This window comes from Pararge aegeria, chromosome 2 (genome assembly GCF_905163445.1).
Source record: "Pararge aegeria chromosome 2, ilParAegt1.1, whole genome shotgun sequence".
Classification (NCBI taxonomy): Eukaryota; Metazoa; Arthropoda; class Insecta; order Lepidoptera; family Nymphalidae; genus Pararge; species Pararge aegeria.
The window spans coordinates 1,516,124-1,536,656 of NC_053181.1; the positions used below are offsets into that span (position 1 = coordinate 1,516,124).

The following is a 20,533-nucleotide window of genomic DNA, read 5'->3' on the forward strand; positions in this document are numbered from 1 at the left end:
CTTTAATTTCAATTATCCAGTCCTTGTCGCTTGAATTGTATATCCGTAGGTATTGCATAAACACACTGGACACAATAAAACAACCGTCTAGGACAAAAGCTAGATTTTAGCTGCCCGCGAGGCTGCGGTGTAGGTGCTTATATCGCAGATCCACATAAGTCTAAGTGCATTTGCATATTCTACACAATATGCGGGATCCAAAGGTACAGGTGTTACACTTACCTCGCATGAATATTCGCCGGAGTCTGCGCGTGCGGCCGACGTAATGACCAGAGAATGCGCCGACCCTGATGACGTGATCTTCACCGCCGTTGACTCCTTCAGCTCCGTCTTATTCTTGTACCTAAAGCGATACTTCAACTTAGCATACGGCAAAGTATATCTCAGTTTCGCATCAAAACTGCGAGAACTAGTTTGAAAACGAGACTTAGGTGGTACGGACGCAGAACTCATACTAACGTAGCTCACTGTTTTAAAAAGCTCCCAAAGTCTTACTTTGGGGGCTCAACCCGCTAGTGGATGCGGCATCTTACTCTCATCACTTTAGTTATCCTTATTTATAATTTTTAGTTCGTTGGTCTGGTTGAGGTTACGGGTTTACTTACCATGTGACAGTTGGCGCGGGATCAGCCTCAGTTTGAACTTCGAATGTGACGGTCTCCTTTTCGTTGCACACCTTGTCTCCACCAAGTTTCTTGGTGATCTTTGGTGGTGACGTCACTTGCCATTGCCAGAAGTCCGAACACTGGTTTATCTCGTTTCTAGACAAAAAAAAATGGGTTGTAATTATTGCAATTGTATATAAGAAATTTATTTTGAAGCTTTTTCCTTGCTTTGCTTGATTGTTAGTCTACAGACTACATATCGGTCTTTTACTACGGGTTTAGCAAGAATAGGTGACATAAGTGTAATTAATAACAAATTATTGGGCTGTAAGTAGTTATAGGAAACTTAAGGCTAGGTAGGGCCGCGTGACGGAGCAAATTAAAATTGTCCTGATGCCACGTTGGCCTTGTGACGCTAGGGCAACGCTAGCTGGTAATGATGATGGTAATGAATAGCCACTTACTTGGCAACAACCGAATAAGAGCCGGTATCGGTCAACTTGGCATCCTTGATGATGATCTTGTACACTTCCTCGCTCTCCTTGACGATGGTGATACGCTCGGATGACTTGATCTGGACGCCGTCCTTGTAGAAAGTTACGTCGGGAGATGGGGTGCCTTCGATCTCTATTGTGACTTCATGGGTTGATTCAGCCTGTATTGAACAAACACATTTATGACATCAAAGTTTATATAATTATTCATTTTTTTTAATGAATAGGTTGTTTGGAAGCTTTCTGCACGCACATGATATAATAATTATGATTGTATGATTGTAAAATGTTGATATTGCAATAGACCCATTGCTGGGTTTCATTCTTGCTCCTTCTTATTCTTTTCTGTCTTCCAAACGGGGTGTGCCGTTCTGGCGTGATTGGGAAATAAACACCATACCATTCAAACTTTACCATTTATAACATTACCAAGCTACTGAAGGAGGCGCCTCAATGTGATAGCCGAGAAGACGGATTTATTTTGTTGCACTCTGAGTGAACTCACAAATATAGCGATTTGGATTTTATCATATACACTATAGTTATATATATTATTAAAATTTACATAACATGCTGCATTGTCGTATTAGGATAACTTTTTTATGTAATGACAAAAATGTAAGATGGGAATAATTAAATAAATAAATTAGTATAGATTATCTACAAAAATCTCTTGAGCTCGAGAAAAACATTTATCTCTAATGAGATAGGTTCCATAGCCTACAAGAGTGCGATTATATTATAATGAAGTATTTTTTAATTGAGTATTGAATGATATAAATAAATAACTTTAAATATTAAATTACGTTTCCCAAAAACTTAAAAAAACTGAAGAAAAATTTTACTCACCATACAAGTCTGGTTCTCGATTTTCCTTTTGATCTTGGGCGCTTGTTTGACCACCAAGTTGACGGTGGTGGTGTCTTCACCCAGGTCGTTGGAGGCGATGATGTGGTACTCGCCCGCATCCGCCGAGGTCACATTCTTTATTACCAACGACATGTTCTCGTCGTCTTCGTGGAGGAACCTACGGAAAGAAAATCAAACTATAACTCGCAAGATTTTCGACGTTTGATGTTTCACCGGTCCGATGGAAGTCGGTTAAAATGAAAAAGAAATTCCATCACATTCTCCACTATACCTTTCTTCTTGCCTTTATCCCATGTGGCCTGTGGGGTCCCCTAACTGGGTTCGGCACTACATGTGTCCTTATTCCTCCAACTTCGTTATTAGCCTTCATTTTACTATCTACTCCTTCTACAAGCACACAAACAATCCTTATCTTCTTTGGATCGTTCAATATTCTTCTGGTACCATGATATCCCTCCGCATTACAGGACTATACTATATGAATATATGTTTGTTTTCTAGTTACAGGTACTCAGCATTGCACCTTGGCGAAGTTCGTCGCTAACAAATTTAGTATTATTAAGACTGAAAAGTACATACAAAGTTGAAAAAATGGAACAGAATCAATTCTGGCATTTCCTTTGCTGTGAATTTGTGTTTCCTTTGCTACGACATATTATTAGATATATTATTTGTAATATTATATAATACATGCTGGCGCGATGTCGGTGCCACGTCTAATATCATAACGTCTACGTTCTTGTCAAGTCTCTTTCGGCTGCTTATAAAATGTATAAACTTCAACTTTGGAAGTTTTTGTTGCCAAAGACAGAGAAAGTCCAGTGGCATAGCTTAGCTGTATTAGCCGCTTTTCTGTGTGCCAGCTTTTATTTGACGGCCGATTGGCGCAGTGGGCTGCAATGCACTGCATTCTAATTCCAAGGCTGTAGGTTCGATTTTCACAACTGAAAAATGTTTGTGTGATGAACATGAATGTTTTTCAGTGTCTGGGTGTTCATTTGTATATTATAAGTATTCCTAAAAAATATACAGTCATCTTAGTACCCATAACACAAGCTACGCTTACTTTGGGGCTAGATGGCGGTGTGTGTATCGTCGTAGTATATTTATTTATTATTTATTTATCATGAATGTTTATGCGAGGCAAACGCCATTGAGACTGGCAGACAATACTGGCCTCGTGTAAACAATGCTAAGTTAAAGAAGATATACACAGAAAAGCTGTTTAAATTACTTACTTGTGTCTAGAATCGGCTTCCACCACCTTGCCCTCGTGCTTGAACACGACGTTGGGCTTGGGGTAGCCCTTGCACACCAACTCCAACATGGCCGACCCGCCGCTCGACACGATGGCTTCCCGGTGCTCGATCACCAGCTCCGGCTTCTGGGGCTCGCGGTGCAAGAAGTTCACAGCTCCTGTTGAATGAGACGCGAAATAAAGATAGGAACCATATATAATCCACCAGACAAAACTTCACGGTGTAGTTTAAATATTATTTTATTTAGATTATGCTGTGTTTAGACCCATTTTTATTGTTTACATTCACATGACTTTTAATAGTATTTTAGTTAATAGGTAATCGAATTGTTATTATAATTGTACCAAGTATCACATTAATAATAATAAATATTTATTAACCACAATAAATAAATTACAACATACCACAACAAGAGGACAGAGAAAAAGAACAAAAAAATACAATAATTTAGGAGTATATTGCTTCGTTGTGGTCAACGGGTCACCTACTCAGCTCTGTGCCGCAGCACCATGGCAGTAAATGCCAAGAAATACTACAACGCTGACATTATTCATCGACCTCCCACATTGAGGAGGGGGTTAAGGCCGTAGTCCACTACGCAGTCCCAGTGCGGATTGGTGGACTAAGTATACACGCCTTTGAGAACATAACGGAGAACTCTCAGGCATGCAGGTTTCCTTACGATGTTTTCCTTTACCGTTATGTTATCGCCAGCATTTTGGGTACCATGCCCATAACTGAAGAGTTAGACGGCTTATATTTTTTGTAAATATTAATGCTTGTTTGTAATTATTATTAATCATAGATTGAAAAGATGTGAAAATAGGAAGCCACATACCCTGGACGGTAAGCTCAGCGGAGCAGGATATGTTTCCGGTGCTGGTCTTGGCGACGCAGGTGTACAGGCCGGCATCCTCTGGCTTAACGTGTTGGAACACCAATGCCAGCGAGTCCTCATCGTCGCCCAGTAGCACCTGGAAACAATACGTACGGATAACATAGGTTTCGGCAGTCCGTTATTTATTTATTTATGTCTTTATACCCAGAGAGACATTCATCATCATATCAACCCATTGCCGGCATAACAGGGCTCGGATCTCCTCCCACAATGAGAAACGGTTAAGGTCCACCACGCTGGCCAAGTGCGGATTGGTGGACTCCACACACCTTTGAGAACATGTAGAAATTTCAGGCATGCGGGTTTCCTCACAATGTTTTCGTTCACCGTTGAAGCAAGTTATATTTTAATTACTTATTGAAAGCTTAAGTTAAAGCATGTGGCAGTGGTATAAAATTGTATAAAACGCACATAGCTCCAAAAAGTTAAAGTTGCATTTCGGTGATCGAACTTCCGGTCCTTCCGAAAGGGATGCCGAAGTCTTACCACTAAGCTACCATCGCCGATACCAACTTAATTAACTTGACAGAATGGCTAAAATTACTTTATTGTAACAGAAAACAAATAAACAATATAAGAAAACAAAGCCGGTACATAGCGTAATGTTTCAAAAGCGGCTTTATTAATTAAAGTGATCTTGTAAAAGCAAACGAAAGTGTTAAAAGCTAGTAATCAAGTTTAAGGAATTTAGATGGAAATCATTAGCATTAGATACATCGGTACTTCAAGGTCATTCAATTTATTGAGTTCGCACAAAAGCTTTCAGAGCCCATGTGCCTTAAATCTTAAACTTATATTAAAAATTAAAGCTGTTTGTTTGTTTGTTTAATTGAACGCGATGATCTTAGAAAATACTAATTCGATTTAAAAAAAAATTTCAGCGTCGATTAGCCGATTTATCGAAGGCTATAGAGTACATATTATCACGCTAATACCAATAGCAGCATATAACTAATGAATACTGTTTTAAAATAGGGGTTGTATAATATCATGTATGACAAAGTCGTTCACCATTAGAAGTTCTAAACAATGTCCGCAACAGCATATGTCTATCTTTTAAGGTTGACTTATAAGCGGACGAAGTTGCGAGGGCCGCTAGTAAAATAAAATCACGAACCTTAAACCGTTCCTCAGGGTCGAAGTCCTCGCCATCCTTCTTCCACGCGAAGGCTGCCTTCTCGCCCTTCGCCAGCAAACCTTCACCGCCCGGCGGCAGTTCGCCGAATATGTTCTTATCATCTATATCATTCGCCATCATTTACTATTTATTGCTATATATTTATTTCCACCAAAAACTTAAACTGCTACAATCAGAATATTTTCTCTTCGTAATCAAAATCAAAAATCGTTGCGGTTTATTAAGAAGCGGCGAGTGTTGGAGACGTGGCGCGGGCAAATGTCTCCTCGATAGAAAAGATGTACACAAAGGAAATGGCGCTGTCCCTTGTACGTCAAACTCAACGTACGTGTACACTCTACACACCAAACCACTAAGTGCGGTACAAACGCGCTGTCCTTTTTATGATTTATTATGGTTTTAACAAATCCCGTGAGAACCGTTCGTTTGCCCGGGATAAAAAGTCTCTGCGTCCTTTCCACTAACTCTATGTCATAAAATATTTGACAAGTTGATCGCCTCTTCGGTGGTCCGAAAAAACCACACTTCCACAATTATAATATTCATCATCATCATATTAAACCATTACCGGCCAACCACAGAGCACGGGTCTTCAACCACAATGAGAAGGAGTTAAGGCCGTAGTCCACCACGCTGGCCCAGTGCGGATTGGATTATAATATACTAGCGGACCCCAACTGTCGGGCTGATTTGTGAATCTAAACCATCCAGGGTGCCACCCAAACGCATACTAAAAAAATCATTCAAATCGGTCCAGCCGTTTAGGAGGAGTTCAGTGACATACACACGCACACAAGAAATATATATATAAAGACAAGCTGACCCCAGCACCATCTGTCGGGCTGATTTGTGAATCTAAACCATCCAGGGTGCCACCCAAACGCATACTAAAAAAATCATACAAATCGGTCCAGCCGTTTAGGAGGAGTTCAGTGACATACACACGCAAACAAGAAATATATATATAAAGTTGTTAGGATTAACTCTTTAAATAAGGTCTAAGGAAGAATTTGTCCACGCCACAAGTCGCCACTTCTAATCAATCACACGGGAAGTGACTGTAATACTTCCATCACAAGCATTATTATCGCAAATTCGGGCCACCGAGGAGACATGTGGCCACGACACGTCTGCCAACTCTATTTTTTTTTTGAAACGCTGAAATAAATCAGATGACGTAATAGAAACACATTGCACGCCCAAATAACACAAATACAATATGCTTGGTACAGTAATTCGATAGTTCTTTTAATTAAAAATTATATTTTAATTGTTTTGTTCTATAAATAATTAAAAAAATCACTAGGCACAATCACATCACGAACAATTTTCATTCGATACAAGCTTGGTTACATATGCGTTTGGATAGCCCTTGGCACGCACGTAAGGTCATTGTATCTCTGCAATTCTATTATTAATTGTTGTCTAGTCTGTGCACACTATTGTCTTTGCTGAGATCGGATGAACTAGTGCACTGTTACTTAGTTAATAAGCTAGACCGTTCTTGAATTTAGTGACACTATTATCTTCCTTGTAAAGATCTGTATCTTCTAGGTGAGTTTGTAGAAAAGGGTAGGTTGTTTGGAAAAAAAACGAATATCGAAATTAAACACTTAATACATAAGTATTAAGTGTTAAATTTCTGGTAACTATGTAATCATCACATTAACCCATTACCGGCCCACTACAGAGCACGGATCTCCTCCCACAATAAAAAGGGGTTAAGGCCGTAGTCCACCACGCCGGCCCAGTGTGGATTGGTGGACTAGCTATGTAATATCTAGATCTAAATCAGCTAAAAGCAACCTTAACGTAAATTTAGTTCCTAACAGTACTAGTTTATTTCTAAACGCAATGTACACTACTACACTATTATGAATGAATTTAACCCGATAGTGCATTTATGGTAATACAGAAATCCTTATTTGACAGGTATTTCTCACATGTCTTCGTTAGGGATGCCACTAATTTCAAAGCTGTCAATTTGTTTAGAATTAAAAAAGTGCAGTGTAATCTATCGGGTGCAGTAGATAGCTCAATAACCCCGGAAATTAATAATCCATCTAAATATATTTAAATGGCAGGTTGAATTGAGTGATACTATTTTTTTTTTCGATGTAGATAAGGTTAGTATTATTAAATTCAATATGACTTCTGACCTTTTTGAATTAGATTGATTAATTATTAACTTCAGGTGCTAGAAAGCAGCTAAGTTTAAGAATTTTGGACTTTTACAAAATACCAGGCAAAAAAATACCCGAAGGGAGATCTCGTGAAACCGTAAAATATAGACGAAGGCAAGAGATTTATTGTAAATTAGAGTGTATGGAATAAGATAAAGGATAGACTGAAATAAAGGATTATTATAACGTACACAAACATATTCTGTATCGCTTATGGAAGCAAGGTAATAGGTTAAAATTTTCCGTTAATTTGCATAAACGCTGTTATAAAATTTTGTCACAGATGGGTCGCTAAGAACCTAATAACCCCTAACGTTACGATAAATGATAATTTTGAGGCATTTTGATTAATATTAAGTACAATTTGGCATTCAAATTGAGTATAATTTTAGCTGCAGTTAGGTAGTCCGTAAATCGCGATATCGTAAACAAAGTTTGGATCTTGTCCAACTATCCTTGCGATGAATATGTTACAAGGCATTTAAATAGCTCGACCGTAAATTTTGCAAGTCTAGGAATATTAGGCAAAATCAAATAATCAAGGAAGCCTTGAGCTAATAACCTAGATTGATAATTAGATTGTGTAATAGAATCCATGAGCTTTTAACTTCTTTCCAAATAGTTTTTTCAGATGTCATTTTATTTTCTAATTCCCGTTTCCGAGATAAATCAAAGCGGAATTGTTAAATCAAAGCAGGGAATTATCGCTGCCACAAAAACAGTATTTCCACGTATTTTATTTTAATTAATGCTAATATTATAAAGTCTGTATTATATATGTTTGTTTGCTGGATAAAATAAATTCACAGAGCTAGCAAAAAATTTGTTTGCACTCTTTCAATGTAATCAGTAAGTGATAGACCAAGTGAAATTGGGGAGCGTAGAGGCCGAGGGCTACCTAGGGTCCGACTGGTGAAGTTTTGGATTGGAGAGGGTCACGAGGGTTTCGGAAGAAAGCTGCTTCTGACTGCCTTCGATAAAGAAATTAGCTCGATCCAAGGCAGGAGATGAACCGAAATGTAACTTACCAACAACAGTAACCTTGGCTTCAGTGACCACGTCGCCGTAGATGTTCATAGCGTTGCAGGAGTAGAGGCCAGCGTCTTCAGCGCAGACATCCGCGATGACCAGTTCGTAGCAGCCCTTTTCAGCCCGCGTACGCACTATGGACAGGCGTTCACCGTCATTTGCTGTGATCTCCTTGCCGTCGCGGTAGCTGGTGAGTTTAAAGAAAGAATACGTGAATTTTATTTTTAAGATATAACTGGGGGAACAAAAAGCGTGAAACTCGTTTCATCATCACCGCGGCTTTTTTTATAAGCTATATTTATACTGTGAATATATGTAGATTTAGTTTTAACTTCTATCACCAGATTTTTATTTTTAAATTTATAGTTTTAAGTAGTAGTTCATTTCTCTGGGATAAAAAATAGCGTTTGCTACTCTCCCTCTTTTCAAGTAACTGTGCCAAAAATCAGGCCAAAAAGAGGCTTGGATCTTGATCTTAGCGGTTACCACGCTACCAGATGTCGCATAGAAACTGATTCTGTATGAGTTTAATATAACTGCTATACCGCAAACAAGTTAGTCCGCTACCATCTTAGACTGGATGAAAACTTACTATCAGGCGAAATTGCAGTCAACTTATAGTGGCACATAACATTAGCTACATAAGAACCCATAATTTGATATTTCCACTAGCAATACATACAAAAATGTCTTTATCATAGACCAGATAAAGAATATTTAGCTGAAGGAAATATACTTACAATTTGACTTCAGGATTAGGATTTCCTTTGACCTTGACCATGAAGCGTAGATACGTGTTCAAAAGGATCTCAGTGTCCTTCAGAGCGACCAAGAAGTATGGCGCATTGAGGGCGTTCCTTCGTTTCCTCTCCTCTGGTGTCACTATAATTACGCCAATAAGCTAGATGAATAAGCATATCATATGATAGGCATAGTAAGTTTCTGATCATTGCCAAAATTTCCAATTTTGAATGAAGTTATGTTTGTACATGACTCAAACCCAATTTTTGAGATTCTTTATGACTACAATAGATTTTCTTCGCTATGATATTCTTCGTGCTTTATGAATTTATCACTGCTTATTCCATGATTAATTTAGAATCTTTAAATCATTTTTACTAACACAGTAGTGGCAAAAGTGAAGCGGGTAGCTAAGTCTTAAAATATTTTTGATTCAATCATTCTAAAGAATTACTACCATCGCTATAATATCAAAAGATATCTAAATAGCCACCGCACTGGAGATTTCGAAAATGATCAGAGTTCAGGTTATATTAATAAACTTACATTATTCCAAAAGTACGTCACATAGCATGCAGCCAAATAAATAGTTTCTGAACAGATGAGAGACTATTACAGGAAAATTATACATGGTGAAGAGTGAGATAGTCCTACTTGTTATACGCTTTACGATGACTTAATCGATGATAAACGGCCGGCGCCATGCAATATTGTGATACACAACTATATACTAAAATTAAATAACATTTGGTGGAAAATAAATTTTAAAATGGCAAATTGATTTCAGATAAGGACATACTGTAATTTTAACTTGATGCTATTTAGGTTTTTACCAGGTGTTTGGAGTTCACCGCTCCAAGACTTCTCGTTGCAACTGAGTCAACATATATTTTTGCTATGCTTAAATATTTTAACGGAAATATAAATTGTTACGTTTCCGTTGGAATACTTTAATAAAATTTTGATTTACTATTTGCCAATTCTAGAAATACCTAAAGCAGCTTCTTTATTAAGACCCGTTCAAAGATTTGACTGGAAGTGATCACAACTCAAAGAGAAAGGCATTACAGTATAATAATCAAAACTCCTGATTAAAAAAAATTGTTCAAATATAATAACTGAAGGCATAATCAATTTCGAAAGTGACAAAATATCAGTAAGATATTCAATGAAATCAATTTGCCTAAAAATAGATAGCAACTAAGAAGAAAACACTCACACTCGTGGACGGCTAACTGTGCGGTGCAGTGTGCGTTGCCTTTTTCATTTTCAGCGATTGCCGTATATGTACCAGAGTCGTCTTCTCTACAATGCATTACTTGAAGGCGATATGTTCCATTCTTAACTATCATGTTCACACGGTCCATTAGACGATCGTTTATAGGTTTGTTATCCTTTAACCACGTCACTTGAACATCTTCAGGACCATTCTCGACGGCCACCTCGAAGACTGCGTTCTCGCCCGCTGAGAATCCAAATTTATATTACGCGAAGAATTCGTACGGACCCTTGACAAACAACTCTTTATATAAAATGACCTTATTTAGTACAATCTTTGTTATAAGTAAAGATTTATTTAAGAGATTCCAGTATCATTGGATTGTTTATGTGTCGGAAGTCCATACGATATCTTAAAACATATAAAGCATTGGTTAGCACAATGTGTTGTGTAAGTTAGTTTAACTAGAAGCTTATTTACAAGCGCTCTAAGTGTACTACTTCTATTATGAAGTGTTACTAGAATTCTACTATACACGTGTTATTAACTTACGTTCAATATCCTGGCCTTCCAGAGTTTTTGAGAAAATTGGTTTACCGTCCGACTCCGATTTAGAAATGGTTTTCGTAGATTCATACTCCCCAGTAACGGATCCGTTAGAAAGTAAGGATTTTTTTGTATATTTGCTTTCAGATGCATCATGGTTCTTTGAACTATACTTTGACTCCACTTTGGATTCTCCATTAATATTACCATCGAAACTTGCATCAATATCTAATTGGGTGGAGCGACTGACAGTTTTCGAGCTATCAGTAATAGAGTTACGGCCGTATTTAGATGCAATGCTATCAATTTTGCTGGTAGTATCAACGGTATTGCCATCATAGCTGGTATCAACGCTATATTTAGCAGAACGTCCTTCAATTTGTGTTTCGTTTGATCCGAGACCATATTTGGAAGCAATAGTGTCAAGTTTACTAGTCGTTTCTAAAGCTTTGCCATCATAACTAGCTTCAGTGCTGTATTTAGATGATCGACCTTCTATTTGAACTTCAGAATCTGAACCTATTCCATATTTAGAAGCGATGCTACCACGTTTTGAACTTGTGTTCGAATTACCATCATAAGTGGTTTCAACGCTGTACTTAGAAGATCGTCCTGAAATTTGAGTTTCAGAGTTGGTACCCAAGCCATATTTAGACGCGATACTATCCAATTTGCTATCACCGTCTAAAGATGCTTCAATAGCGTATTTGGAGCCTTCTTTGCTTTCGTAGCTCGATTCAATCCCGTATCTTGAACCTCCTTCAATCTTGCTCGATGCTGAGTATTTAGACTCATATTTAGATGCTGCTGAACCTTCTAAGGCACCTCCAGATTCGAAGCGGGAGCTTTCCATGCGAGAACCACTTTCTCGGCGAGCAACAGAAGAAATACCGCTGCTGTCGTATGTAGAAGACGACTCATAACGACCACCTGATGATAACTTACGACTGCTACTTGAATACTCTCCAGAAAGCCGCGAACTGCGGCTATATCTCGACATCTCTCCGTCTGCGTTATCTTCTGTGGTTACAGCTTGACTTTCTTCTAAAACCCTCTCTTCTAACTTGTTACTGTTTACAGTTTTGTCAGTTTTTACAACAGTTTGCAAAGCTTCGTCTGAAGGACGATCTTCGTTCTTGCCGTTACGTTTTACTTCTTGTAACACTGTTGAATTTTCTAAGTGTTCTTCGGTAGTGACGATAGCTTTTTCTTTTTTTTCAACTTTATTTGATTTTACGCTTTTACGAGTTGAAGAGGTAACGTCACTTGTTTTATCTACAGATTCTGATTTACTAAATTTAACAGCTGTTACAGTATTTTTAGCTAGCGATTCTTCACTAACAGTTCCGTTTAATTTGATTTCAGTGGTTGCAGGAGCGGGATTAACGTTCTCTTTATCTTCTTCAGTAGTCTTTTGAGATTCTACAGGTTTGGTATTTACTGGAGATGTAACTGTGCTTTCACTTTTCGACTTTTTTTCTGTATCTTCACGATCGATAGAGGAACTATCTAGGATTGTAGTTCTTTGATCCAAACTGTCTACATTAGTCTTTAGAGTATTAGTTTCGGTTTTAACTTCTTTCTTCTCTGTACTGGTTTGTTGTTGAATAAGTTCAGATTCCTTTTCTAATAAAACCTCGGCCTGAACTACAGACTTTTCAACACTTTCTGATTGTTCAACAGATGTTTTAGATGTTTGCCGACTATAAGAAACCGATTCCTGAAATTGTGTTGTTTCTTCAAGCTTTGATTCTTGGTCCTGTTGAGTCTGTTCGATTGATGATGCTTGAAAAACTAAATTTGCTGATTGTTGAGACGAAGTTGTCAAAGATTCGCTATTTTGCTCTTCTGATTTAACTCCTGTTTTTGATACGTTCTCCTTTTTAACTGTTTCAGTTGTATTGGATTGTTCAACAGATGTATTTTGGACTGACTTTGATGTTACTTCTTGTTGAACTTCAACCTGTGATATTGCAGTTTCAGAAGCTTTAACGACGGTTTGTTGACTTACTTGTGATTGGGAAGTAACTGACTCGACTTCACTGACCTGTGTTACAATTGATTTGGATTCCAAATCAGTAGTCACTCCACTCTCAGCGCTGACAGAGCTGTGAGATTCTTGCACCTCGCTAACACAAGATACCTCTGTTACTTCAGTTTTAGATATTTTGGTAGCAACTTCAGCTTCAACAGATATCTTTCGTTTAGTTTTAGATACGTGTGAAGATTCTTCTTCTGCTACAACCTCAGAAACTTTTTCAATAACTTCTTCGACTCGAGATTTCTTTTCTTGTCTCTCTTCAGTCTGGTTTTCCTCTGATGGTTCTCTTTTCCTTTTCTCGTCTGATGGTTCCGGAGATTCTGCGCGTGGTGGTGACACAACTTGAAGATCGTCGGCTGCGTGTTCAGCTAGGGCAACTAAAATATGAAAACAAATGATATTGAGATAATAGATGCTCCCTAAAAAGAGACAGTTACAGAGCTTTAAAGAGGTAATCTTAAAAAAATAATCAAGCGGAAACTATAGACTACTAGAAATATTAGTACCTAGATCACTTGCAAACTGTCTAATTTCTCTTAGCCAAGCAGTCTTAATGGTGTCCTTAGTCGCTTTAAGAGTGATGATCAAAGGAGGATCTTTTCTATGAAGCTCGAATTTGGTTGTTTCCGGAATATCCTTGACCTCTGTCTCCGGGAGCTGGGAAAAATATGAAAAAAATGTAAAAATAATATTGGAAGATCATAATAATACCTTCTTTTAAACCAATTATTACATTTGTTAGTCTATCTGACCTAAATTTTAAAGAGGTGTTTGGTAACCAAAACTGATCACTTTATAGGAAAAAAATATTGTTGTTGTGATAAAAAGCTAAGTATTTGTTTTTTTTAACGTTTTGTTATTTTGGTACTCATAAATTCAACTCTTGCGTCTAAACTACCGCAGAATTTTGCACAATCGTTTAAATCCTCATGTTTTTTTTTTAAGTCTTAAGTGAAGTTTTGCTGCATACAGTTAAATTTATGGGTGCCACATCATTCTAATCTAATCTAAAGCAATCTAATAAATCAAGATACCTGTTGAAAAATCAAAAGAAGGTTGCTGGTTGAACAAAAAAAGTTTTATAACTAGTGTATAAAATGTGGAAGTAGAAAAGCTGTTTACCTTGACAATGTGTTTAAGAACGAAAACCGATCGACCGTCTCCAATGCTTTCAACTTTGCAGATCAAGATTCTCGCTTTGAAAAGAAAAAGGTATTTATTCTCAGCCTGGTCACCGAAGTCAACAGTAAACCAGTCGTGGGTAAGTAACCGGCCAAGCTTGTAGATGTTACCGCGGTAACCTTCGATGCTATCGATGAAGAGGTTGTTGGTAGCACGGTTGGGGACGCCGAGGAATAGTTCAAGGGCCTTTTGTAGGTCGGTGCAGTCGTCACCGAGTCGCTTTGAGTATTTCACCAACTCCTGGAAGATAAAACCAGGAGAGATTTCTCTAGTGAACCAATACATTTTATTTATTTCAAAATCTAATGTTCTCCAATGAAAAACTTCTATACCCGATCTCCATAAATAAATATACATCATGAATAGTTATACTGGAGTTAAGTTAGTTTTATTATGAAAGTTAGGGAAATTCATATTTTGAGTTAATTATGTGTGAAATACAATGACATTATGTTTAAAAATAATCATTTTTCAACATGATCTTTGTTGTAAATTTCCTTATATTAAAAATAATTTACGCTCTACTTTCAATAAAAAGTTGCGCTATGGTACTTTGTGACAAGGTCTGACAGTGACGAATGTATGATTAGGCTCATTTCAGCAGATTTAAACATTTTATAAAATTTTCTTTTTTATTATTTCCATACAAACTTTCGCTTGGTACAATTCATAAGCAGTCATTGACGTTAAGACTTGAATGAATAGAAAGGTCGCTAATACCCAATAATATTACCAATCCACGAATTGAAAGCAATTATTTCGCTTTTATTGTTTGTATATGCTGGATTGTTAGCGTCACCGCTTAGCACGCAGCTCCGAAGGGTATTACGCAGTGAAGCTGAATTATTTCGGGAGCGTTGTTCGGTAACGGTCGTAAACAACTCCGTTGATAGGGTATTTGGTTCTGGATCATGTAGACCATTGAAAATCATCGATTTGTTCGTTCGAATCGTTACATTCAGACTATGTGCGAGTTCAGTTATTTGGTCTTGAATATTGCCTTTTGATTTGTTTGTCATCAACATATTAACCATTAGCGGTCCACTACAGGGCACGGGTCTCATCCCACAATGATGATAGTTTAGGCCGTAGGCCACCACGCTGGCCCCCAACACAGAAACTTAATCTTCTTACTTAGGCATGTAAAGTCATCTAAATAATTCAGTGCAAGAAAAACAGTCTTTAAATAGAAGCTTCTCAGTGAAAGACAGTCAGCAAAACAATTAAATATAATACCTTTAAGAGAAGTTGATAATCGTTTATCCTCTGGATGGGTAACTTTAGGTGCTCGGGAAGGCCTTTGTCGTCACCAAGTTTTTCAGCCAAAGCCTGGAAAAATACATATATCTGTACAATTTCATAGTATTGAATTATTTTATTTGTGCTGAATCCAGTTAGCAGTACAAACTAAACGCGTACATTTCCTTTATTATGTATATAAGCTATACACTCTGAATGATATCTGATCTTTTTTTACTGCTTTCAAATCTTCGACATCTTGTGCCCCAATTAGGATTAAGTGTTTAAATTTTTGGCATTGAATGAACATTAATCTCTGATTTAGTGAAAATCCAAGGGGTTAGTATCGTATTAGAACTAGGATAGCGATGAGGCCACGAAAAGATGCAAATAAACATACCATACAAATATAACTTTATTAATTTACTTTTTAAACTATGAAAATATAAACTTATTGTTGACAACCTCGCATTTCACTCCCTGACCCTCCAGAGAACGATCCAACCCGCCAAGAAGAAAACCCCAATGTGCCGCCAAAACTCACGGCCGTCCAGGTAGGATCCAATTAATTTTATTGATTCTCGCCATTATGCGTCTACCGGCGTTAAGCAATCGGAGAATGACAACCGATCGTCTCGTTCGAAAATGAGATTAAATTATAAAAAAATAACAAACAAGTGGAAATTACAATTCTAATTCAATTTAAATCCTAACAATGTCCTACAATACTCTCAAGAATTGCTTGCATATATAGTGAAAAATAAAAGTATTAGGCATAATACAATAAGTAATTAAAAGGAAAATATTTAATGAGACGCGTTCAATTAACTGACTGGCGTTCCTGAACAATTAATAATGATGGTGAATAAAATGATAGCAAAAGTTATGTTCGACACAACTTGGCCAATGTCCAGATAATTACAATGACATCTATGACACAATTAAATGTCTTCCTGTATTTATTATTGAACATCAATTGTTTTAATTATTGATTTGCAAAGTAAAACGAAAAATTCCTTTGAACAGAAAATTAAAGCCACCTTGTCGACAAGACATCCGTCAAACCTAAACTACGAGTAGTTATAATATTTTTCTAATCAATTGAAAAGGTTTATGCAGCTAAGGGAACTAATGAAGATATTTGGTAAATCTGGAATGTCTTTGGAATGACGGAACTCTAAAACGGACACTAGCAAATCAAGCTTTGGGGGATAAAATTTTGTATATCTTATTTGATTTTGACTCAAAAGCTACGATGAGAAATATGAAAAAGGTGAAAGTGAATAAAGCTATAAATTTCTTTTTAAGTTTCGACATGCTCTGGAAATTGATTAATATTCTACAAGCTAACAAGTTTTGGATGATTACAATACAAATTATAATATTAATATGTTAAAACACGTGAAAAGTTATTAATACATTTCATAATTAACTTTGAATATATAAACGATAAAATCAGAATAGTCGTCGACAAGTATAAATAAAATCCTCTCTCGTTTAAATAAATGCGGAGTGACAGTAAAGCTATTTATTATACGAGTAAATCAGAAGCATCGGGCATGGATAACACAACATAGATTCCGTAGAGTAAGTCCAGTTATTTATAGAGCACCTTGACATATTACGTTGTATTAGTTTTGGACCGTTGACTGTCGCCAAATATTATGAGAAAAACGTAAATCAACGGAAATATCAATCATAAGAAATGGGTTACACATTATAATGATTTTGAAAAGAACAATTTTAGAATCCAATTTAAAAGTGTTTTCTTCAAAATCAATGGTAGAGTCACTATAAACAGATAGAGATAAGAAATTTCATATCAAATGAAAAAACAGGCCTTTTTGGAATGAACTTTTTTTATATTTACTTTTTTTTTATTTACTATCGGATTATTACTTGATTGCAGTTAGATCTTAAACTTTCTGTATCCTTTGATGGATAAATAATTATGGTCCATAACATTACGTGGTTAATCTTTCTATTCAAGATAACCGAGTCAATCATGATTGAAAGTTACAGTAATATATAACTCTTTAAAGTAAATGTGAATACAATACCCAATACCCAATTTTAAATTGCGTAACTGCCTTACATTCATACAAATTATTACGAATTGTTAATGTTTGTAATAAAAAGTGGATTAAAAAAAACTACTTTAAAGTGTATGTTTACAACATATATTACACTGTACTGTATTTACTACTTGTAATTTACTGTCCATTCAGACGTTTTCTTAATCTCAGATTTTCATATTAAGATCAAGCTAACATTATTTCAAACAAAAAAAAATCATCAGTATTTAAGTCCCTTAATACTTGATCTTGATATTTGTCCATTTCCACGAATAATAAGTAAGCTGTCTAGCAGATGCTCATATTTATTTTCGCTCCCATTAACCGCAATTCATTATTTTTATTGATCATAAAACATGTTCTTTATTTGATCAAAACATTGCTAACCAAAGCTCCGTTTTGTTTGTTTTTCTTCAACGCTAAGATTTGGTTATTTTATAGAAGATATCTTTTTAGCGACAGGATTAAAACAAGAGTAAGGGCAGTAGGTTTTTCTGTGCTACTGCTATCGCCTCCCATCGCTAACCCTTTCGTTGAGACAAACCTTTAGTCCTGCAGTAAACTGTTATAAGCTATTGATTGATGATTTTTTTGAATTACCCGTTTTATACATTTCTATAAATGTTGTATTTACTATTTAAAGGTTAAGAATCCTTTCTTGCGCGGTCAAGGTAGAGGTTATGATCCTCTGAACTTCGCCCGATCTTTCTTTATAATATGATCCTGTATCATCGATTCCATCGATTTTTTAAGATTCTGTCATTATTTTAAGAAGATAAAAAATTCAGTTTAAGCAAGCAAAATCAATTTTGTTATTATTTATGTCAAACCTTAACTTAAAATAGACTTTTCAATCATTAAACTCGAAAAAATGGGTCAAGGTCATCGAATAGATCGCTAAGAGTAGGTACTCCATCGAATACGAATCTGTGACTAGAGCTTTAGACAGCTATAGCGACCATCCTCCCACGCCTTACGCCTCAAAATAAACCAGACGTGTTGCCTGAAACATTACACCCGTAGCGTGAATGTTGGGAAAAAAATCACGATTTCGCAACAGCCCGTCTAAATATATAAAACCCTTGAATCGTGAGTAGTTTGAACTCCTACCTGAGAGGGAAGACAGTCGGCAGTCGGAACAGGAGGTTTGAGAACACAATCACAGACACACACTTCACTCGATCGAGTGGTCGAAGGTCGGCAACGCTGGAGCTTGCGAGGTGTTCGCGGCCGCGGCTTCCAAGCGACTGGTCCACTACATGCCCTGCTCGGACCGTCGCTAAACATAGAACGATGTTTTTTGGAGGATAAAGCTAAACGAAATTTCTCCGGTGACGTGTTACAGTTGTTATCATTTCCACGGTCACTTTGCAAGGTCGCCAAACAAACCTTGAAGTATCCTTGCGTCGCGGTCGCAGCCGTTTATTTCTTAAATTAACATTCACTCTTTCACCAACGATTTTTATACGTGAAGTAGATGACAATGTTAAGGAAAAGGTATAAGATTTGACAAACTATCAATTTTCTCTCGTTAAGGGAAGAGTCGTCTGTGTTTATAAGGGATAAACTGCAAAACCCCCAAACAGGTTTTCATCGATGGGTGGAGTGATTTGTCAGGAATGGATTTAATTTATTCATTAAGTTATGTCTGTCAATATTCTGAAATAGGCTTTTGTTGACATAAAGGTAGGGTAACATAAGACGTATGATAAAATCTGTAAAAGCCAGCAACGAAGATAACGCAATGATATCGAAGTGATGAAGTTAGGGTCTTGAAAAAACCTTTGTGTCTTAGAGTGATTGAAAAGCTCATGAAGCGATGAAAGTGTACCGGAGATATGGTGACGTGCTCGGCCTCACCAACAGGAAGATCTCAGAGTTGGTATTGTGCTATGGGACCGGGGTGAAACCAATCATATTTAAAACATATATAATTTATTGCCCTCATTTGTGAAAACTTGGATAGCGCGATGTAGATTTTATAGCGAAGTTAGTTGGCTGACTCTTTGTATCTAATATAGTTTATATTCATTTACTACTATTAAAGATTAAAATTTTCACGCTCACTGAGTTCCTACCTACAATGTAGCAGTATGTTTTACCCACAGATGGTTTTGTTATTCTTCTAATTAAAACACCTAAGGTAATCATTGCAGATAGGCACAGAGGACAAACCTCTGCGGTTTTTACGGTGCTTTTAACTAACCATTTTGATGAGATTGTTTTATTTGATAAATAAATTAGAAAAGTAAAAAAAGAAAGATGATTACATCTAGTTTTGTTAACGAGACAAAAGTACCACGATTACGATTCATGACAAGAAATATCGACCTTTCTGACACGAAAATTAATAAAATTATTTCAGACGAAAGCTTGTATTATGTCAAATCTTAAATTCAGACATGATATCCAAACACACATTTACATGACAGAGTTGAAGAACTTACCAAACTTTTATAAATTACAGTTACAGTTGTCACATCTATACTTACAATAAAACTGTTACTGGAAGATTTCTGTATATTTTGAAAATTTTATTTAATTTTTGTCTGTCCGTCTGTCTGTCCGGGCATCACGCGAAAACTACTGAACGGATTTAAGTAAGATTTGGTATAGTGTTAGCTAATATTCCGGGTCAACATATAGGATACCTTTTATCCCGATAAACAATAAATTTCCTCCGGGAATCGGGATGAAAATTTTATCAATTTTACTTCGTTAAATATGAATCGATTTTAATAGTTTTTTATTTTTATTTTTAAGTGTATAGTATAAAAAATTTTAGTGTCTAATATAATGATGATCTGATAAATATTGTCGGAGATAAAAAAATAACTCTTCACAAATAACAGCAAGTAGCAAGGCATATGCGACAACGGTCGAATGCATGCGTACCATACTACTTAATATTATAAATGCGATCTATTCTAGCTTCTCGATTGACTCATACGCGCAAAAAGTCGCGAGGGTCCTCTAGTCCTTTCTAATGTTATAAATGCGATAGTGCATATGTT

The 20,533-nt window shown here is 36.6% G+C and overlaps 1 protein-coding gene across 10 annotated transcripts in view; it reads right to left on the minus strand.

The window, feature by feature from the left end:
- The window catches only part of LOC120628057 (obscurin-like), a 153,485-nt gene that overhangs the window by 38,199 nt on the left and 94,753 nt on the right, over positions 1 to 20,533 (minus strand). For 9 of the 10 annotated variants that reach the window (XM_039896330.1, XM_039896321.1, XM_039896313.1 and 6 more), the window contains 14 exons: positions 15,442 to 15,534; positions 14,146 to 14,445; positions 13,530 to 13,680; positions 10,989 to 13,400; positions 10,437 to 10,682; positions 9,217 to 9,358; positions 8,476 to 8,663; positions 5,244 to 5,365; positions 4,067 to 4,202; positions 3,208 to 3,385; positions 1,949 to 2,126; positions 1,070 to 1,260; positions 606 to 761; positions 223 to 343 (listed from right to left, as the gene is read on the minus strand). In XM_039896330.1, coding sequence (XP_039752264.1) covers positions 223 to 343; positions 606 to 761; positions 1,070 to 1,260; positions 1,949 to 2,126; positions 3,208 to 3,385; positions 4,067 to 4,202; positions 5,244 to 5,365; positions 8,476 to 8,663; positions 9,217 to 9,358; positions 10,437 to 10,682; positions 10,989 to 13,400; positions 13,530 to 13,680; positions 14,146 to 14,445; positions 15,442 to 15,534 — 4,614 coding nt within the window. The remainder of the gene's footprint in view (positions 1 to 222; positions 344 to 605; positions 762 to 1,069; positions 1,261 to 1,948; positions 2,127 to 3,207; positions 3,386 to 4,066; positions 4,203 to 5,243; positions 5,366 to 8,475; positions 8,664 to 9,216; positions 9,359 to 10,436; positions 10,683 to 10,988; positions 13,401 to 13,529; positions 13,681 to 14,145; positions 14,446 to 15,441; positions 15,535 to 20,533) is intronic. The other variant, XM_039896273.1, reaches the window with a different exon arrangement.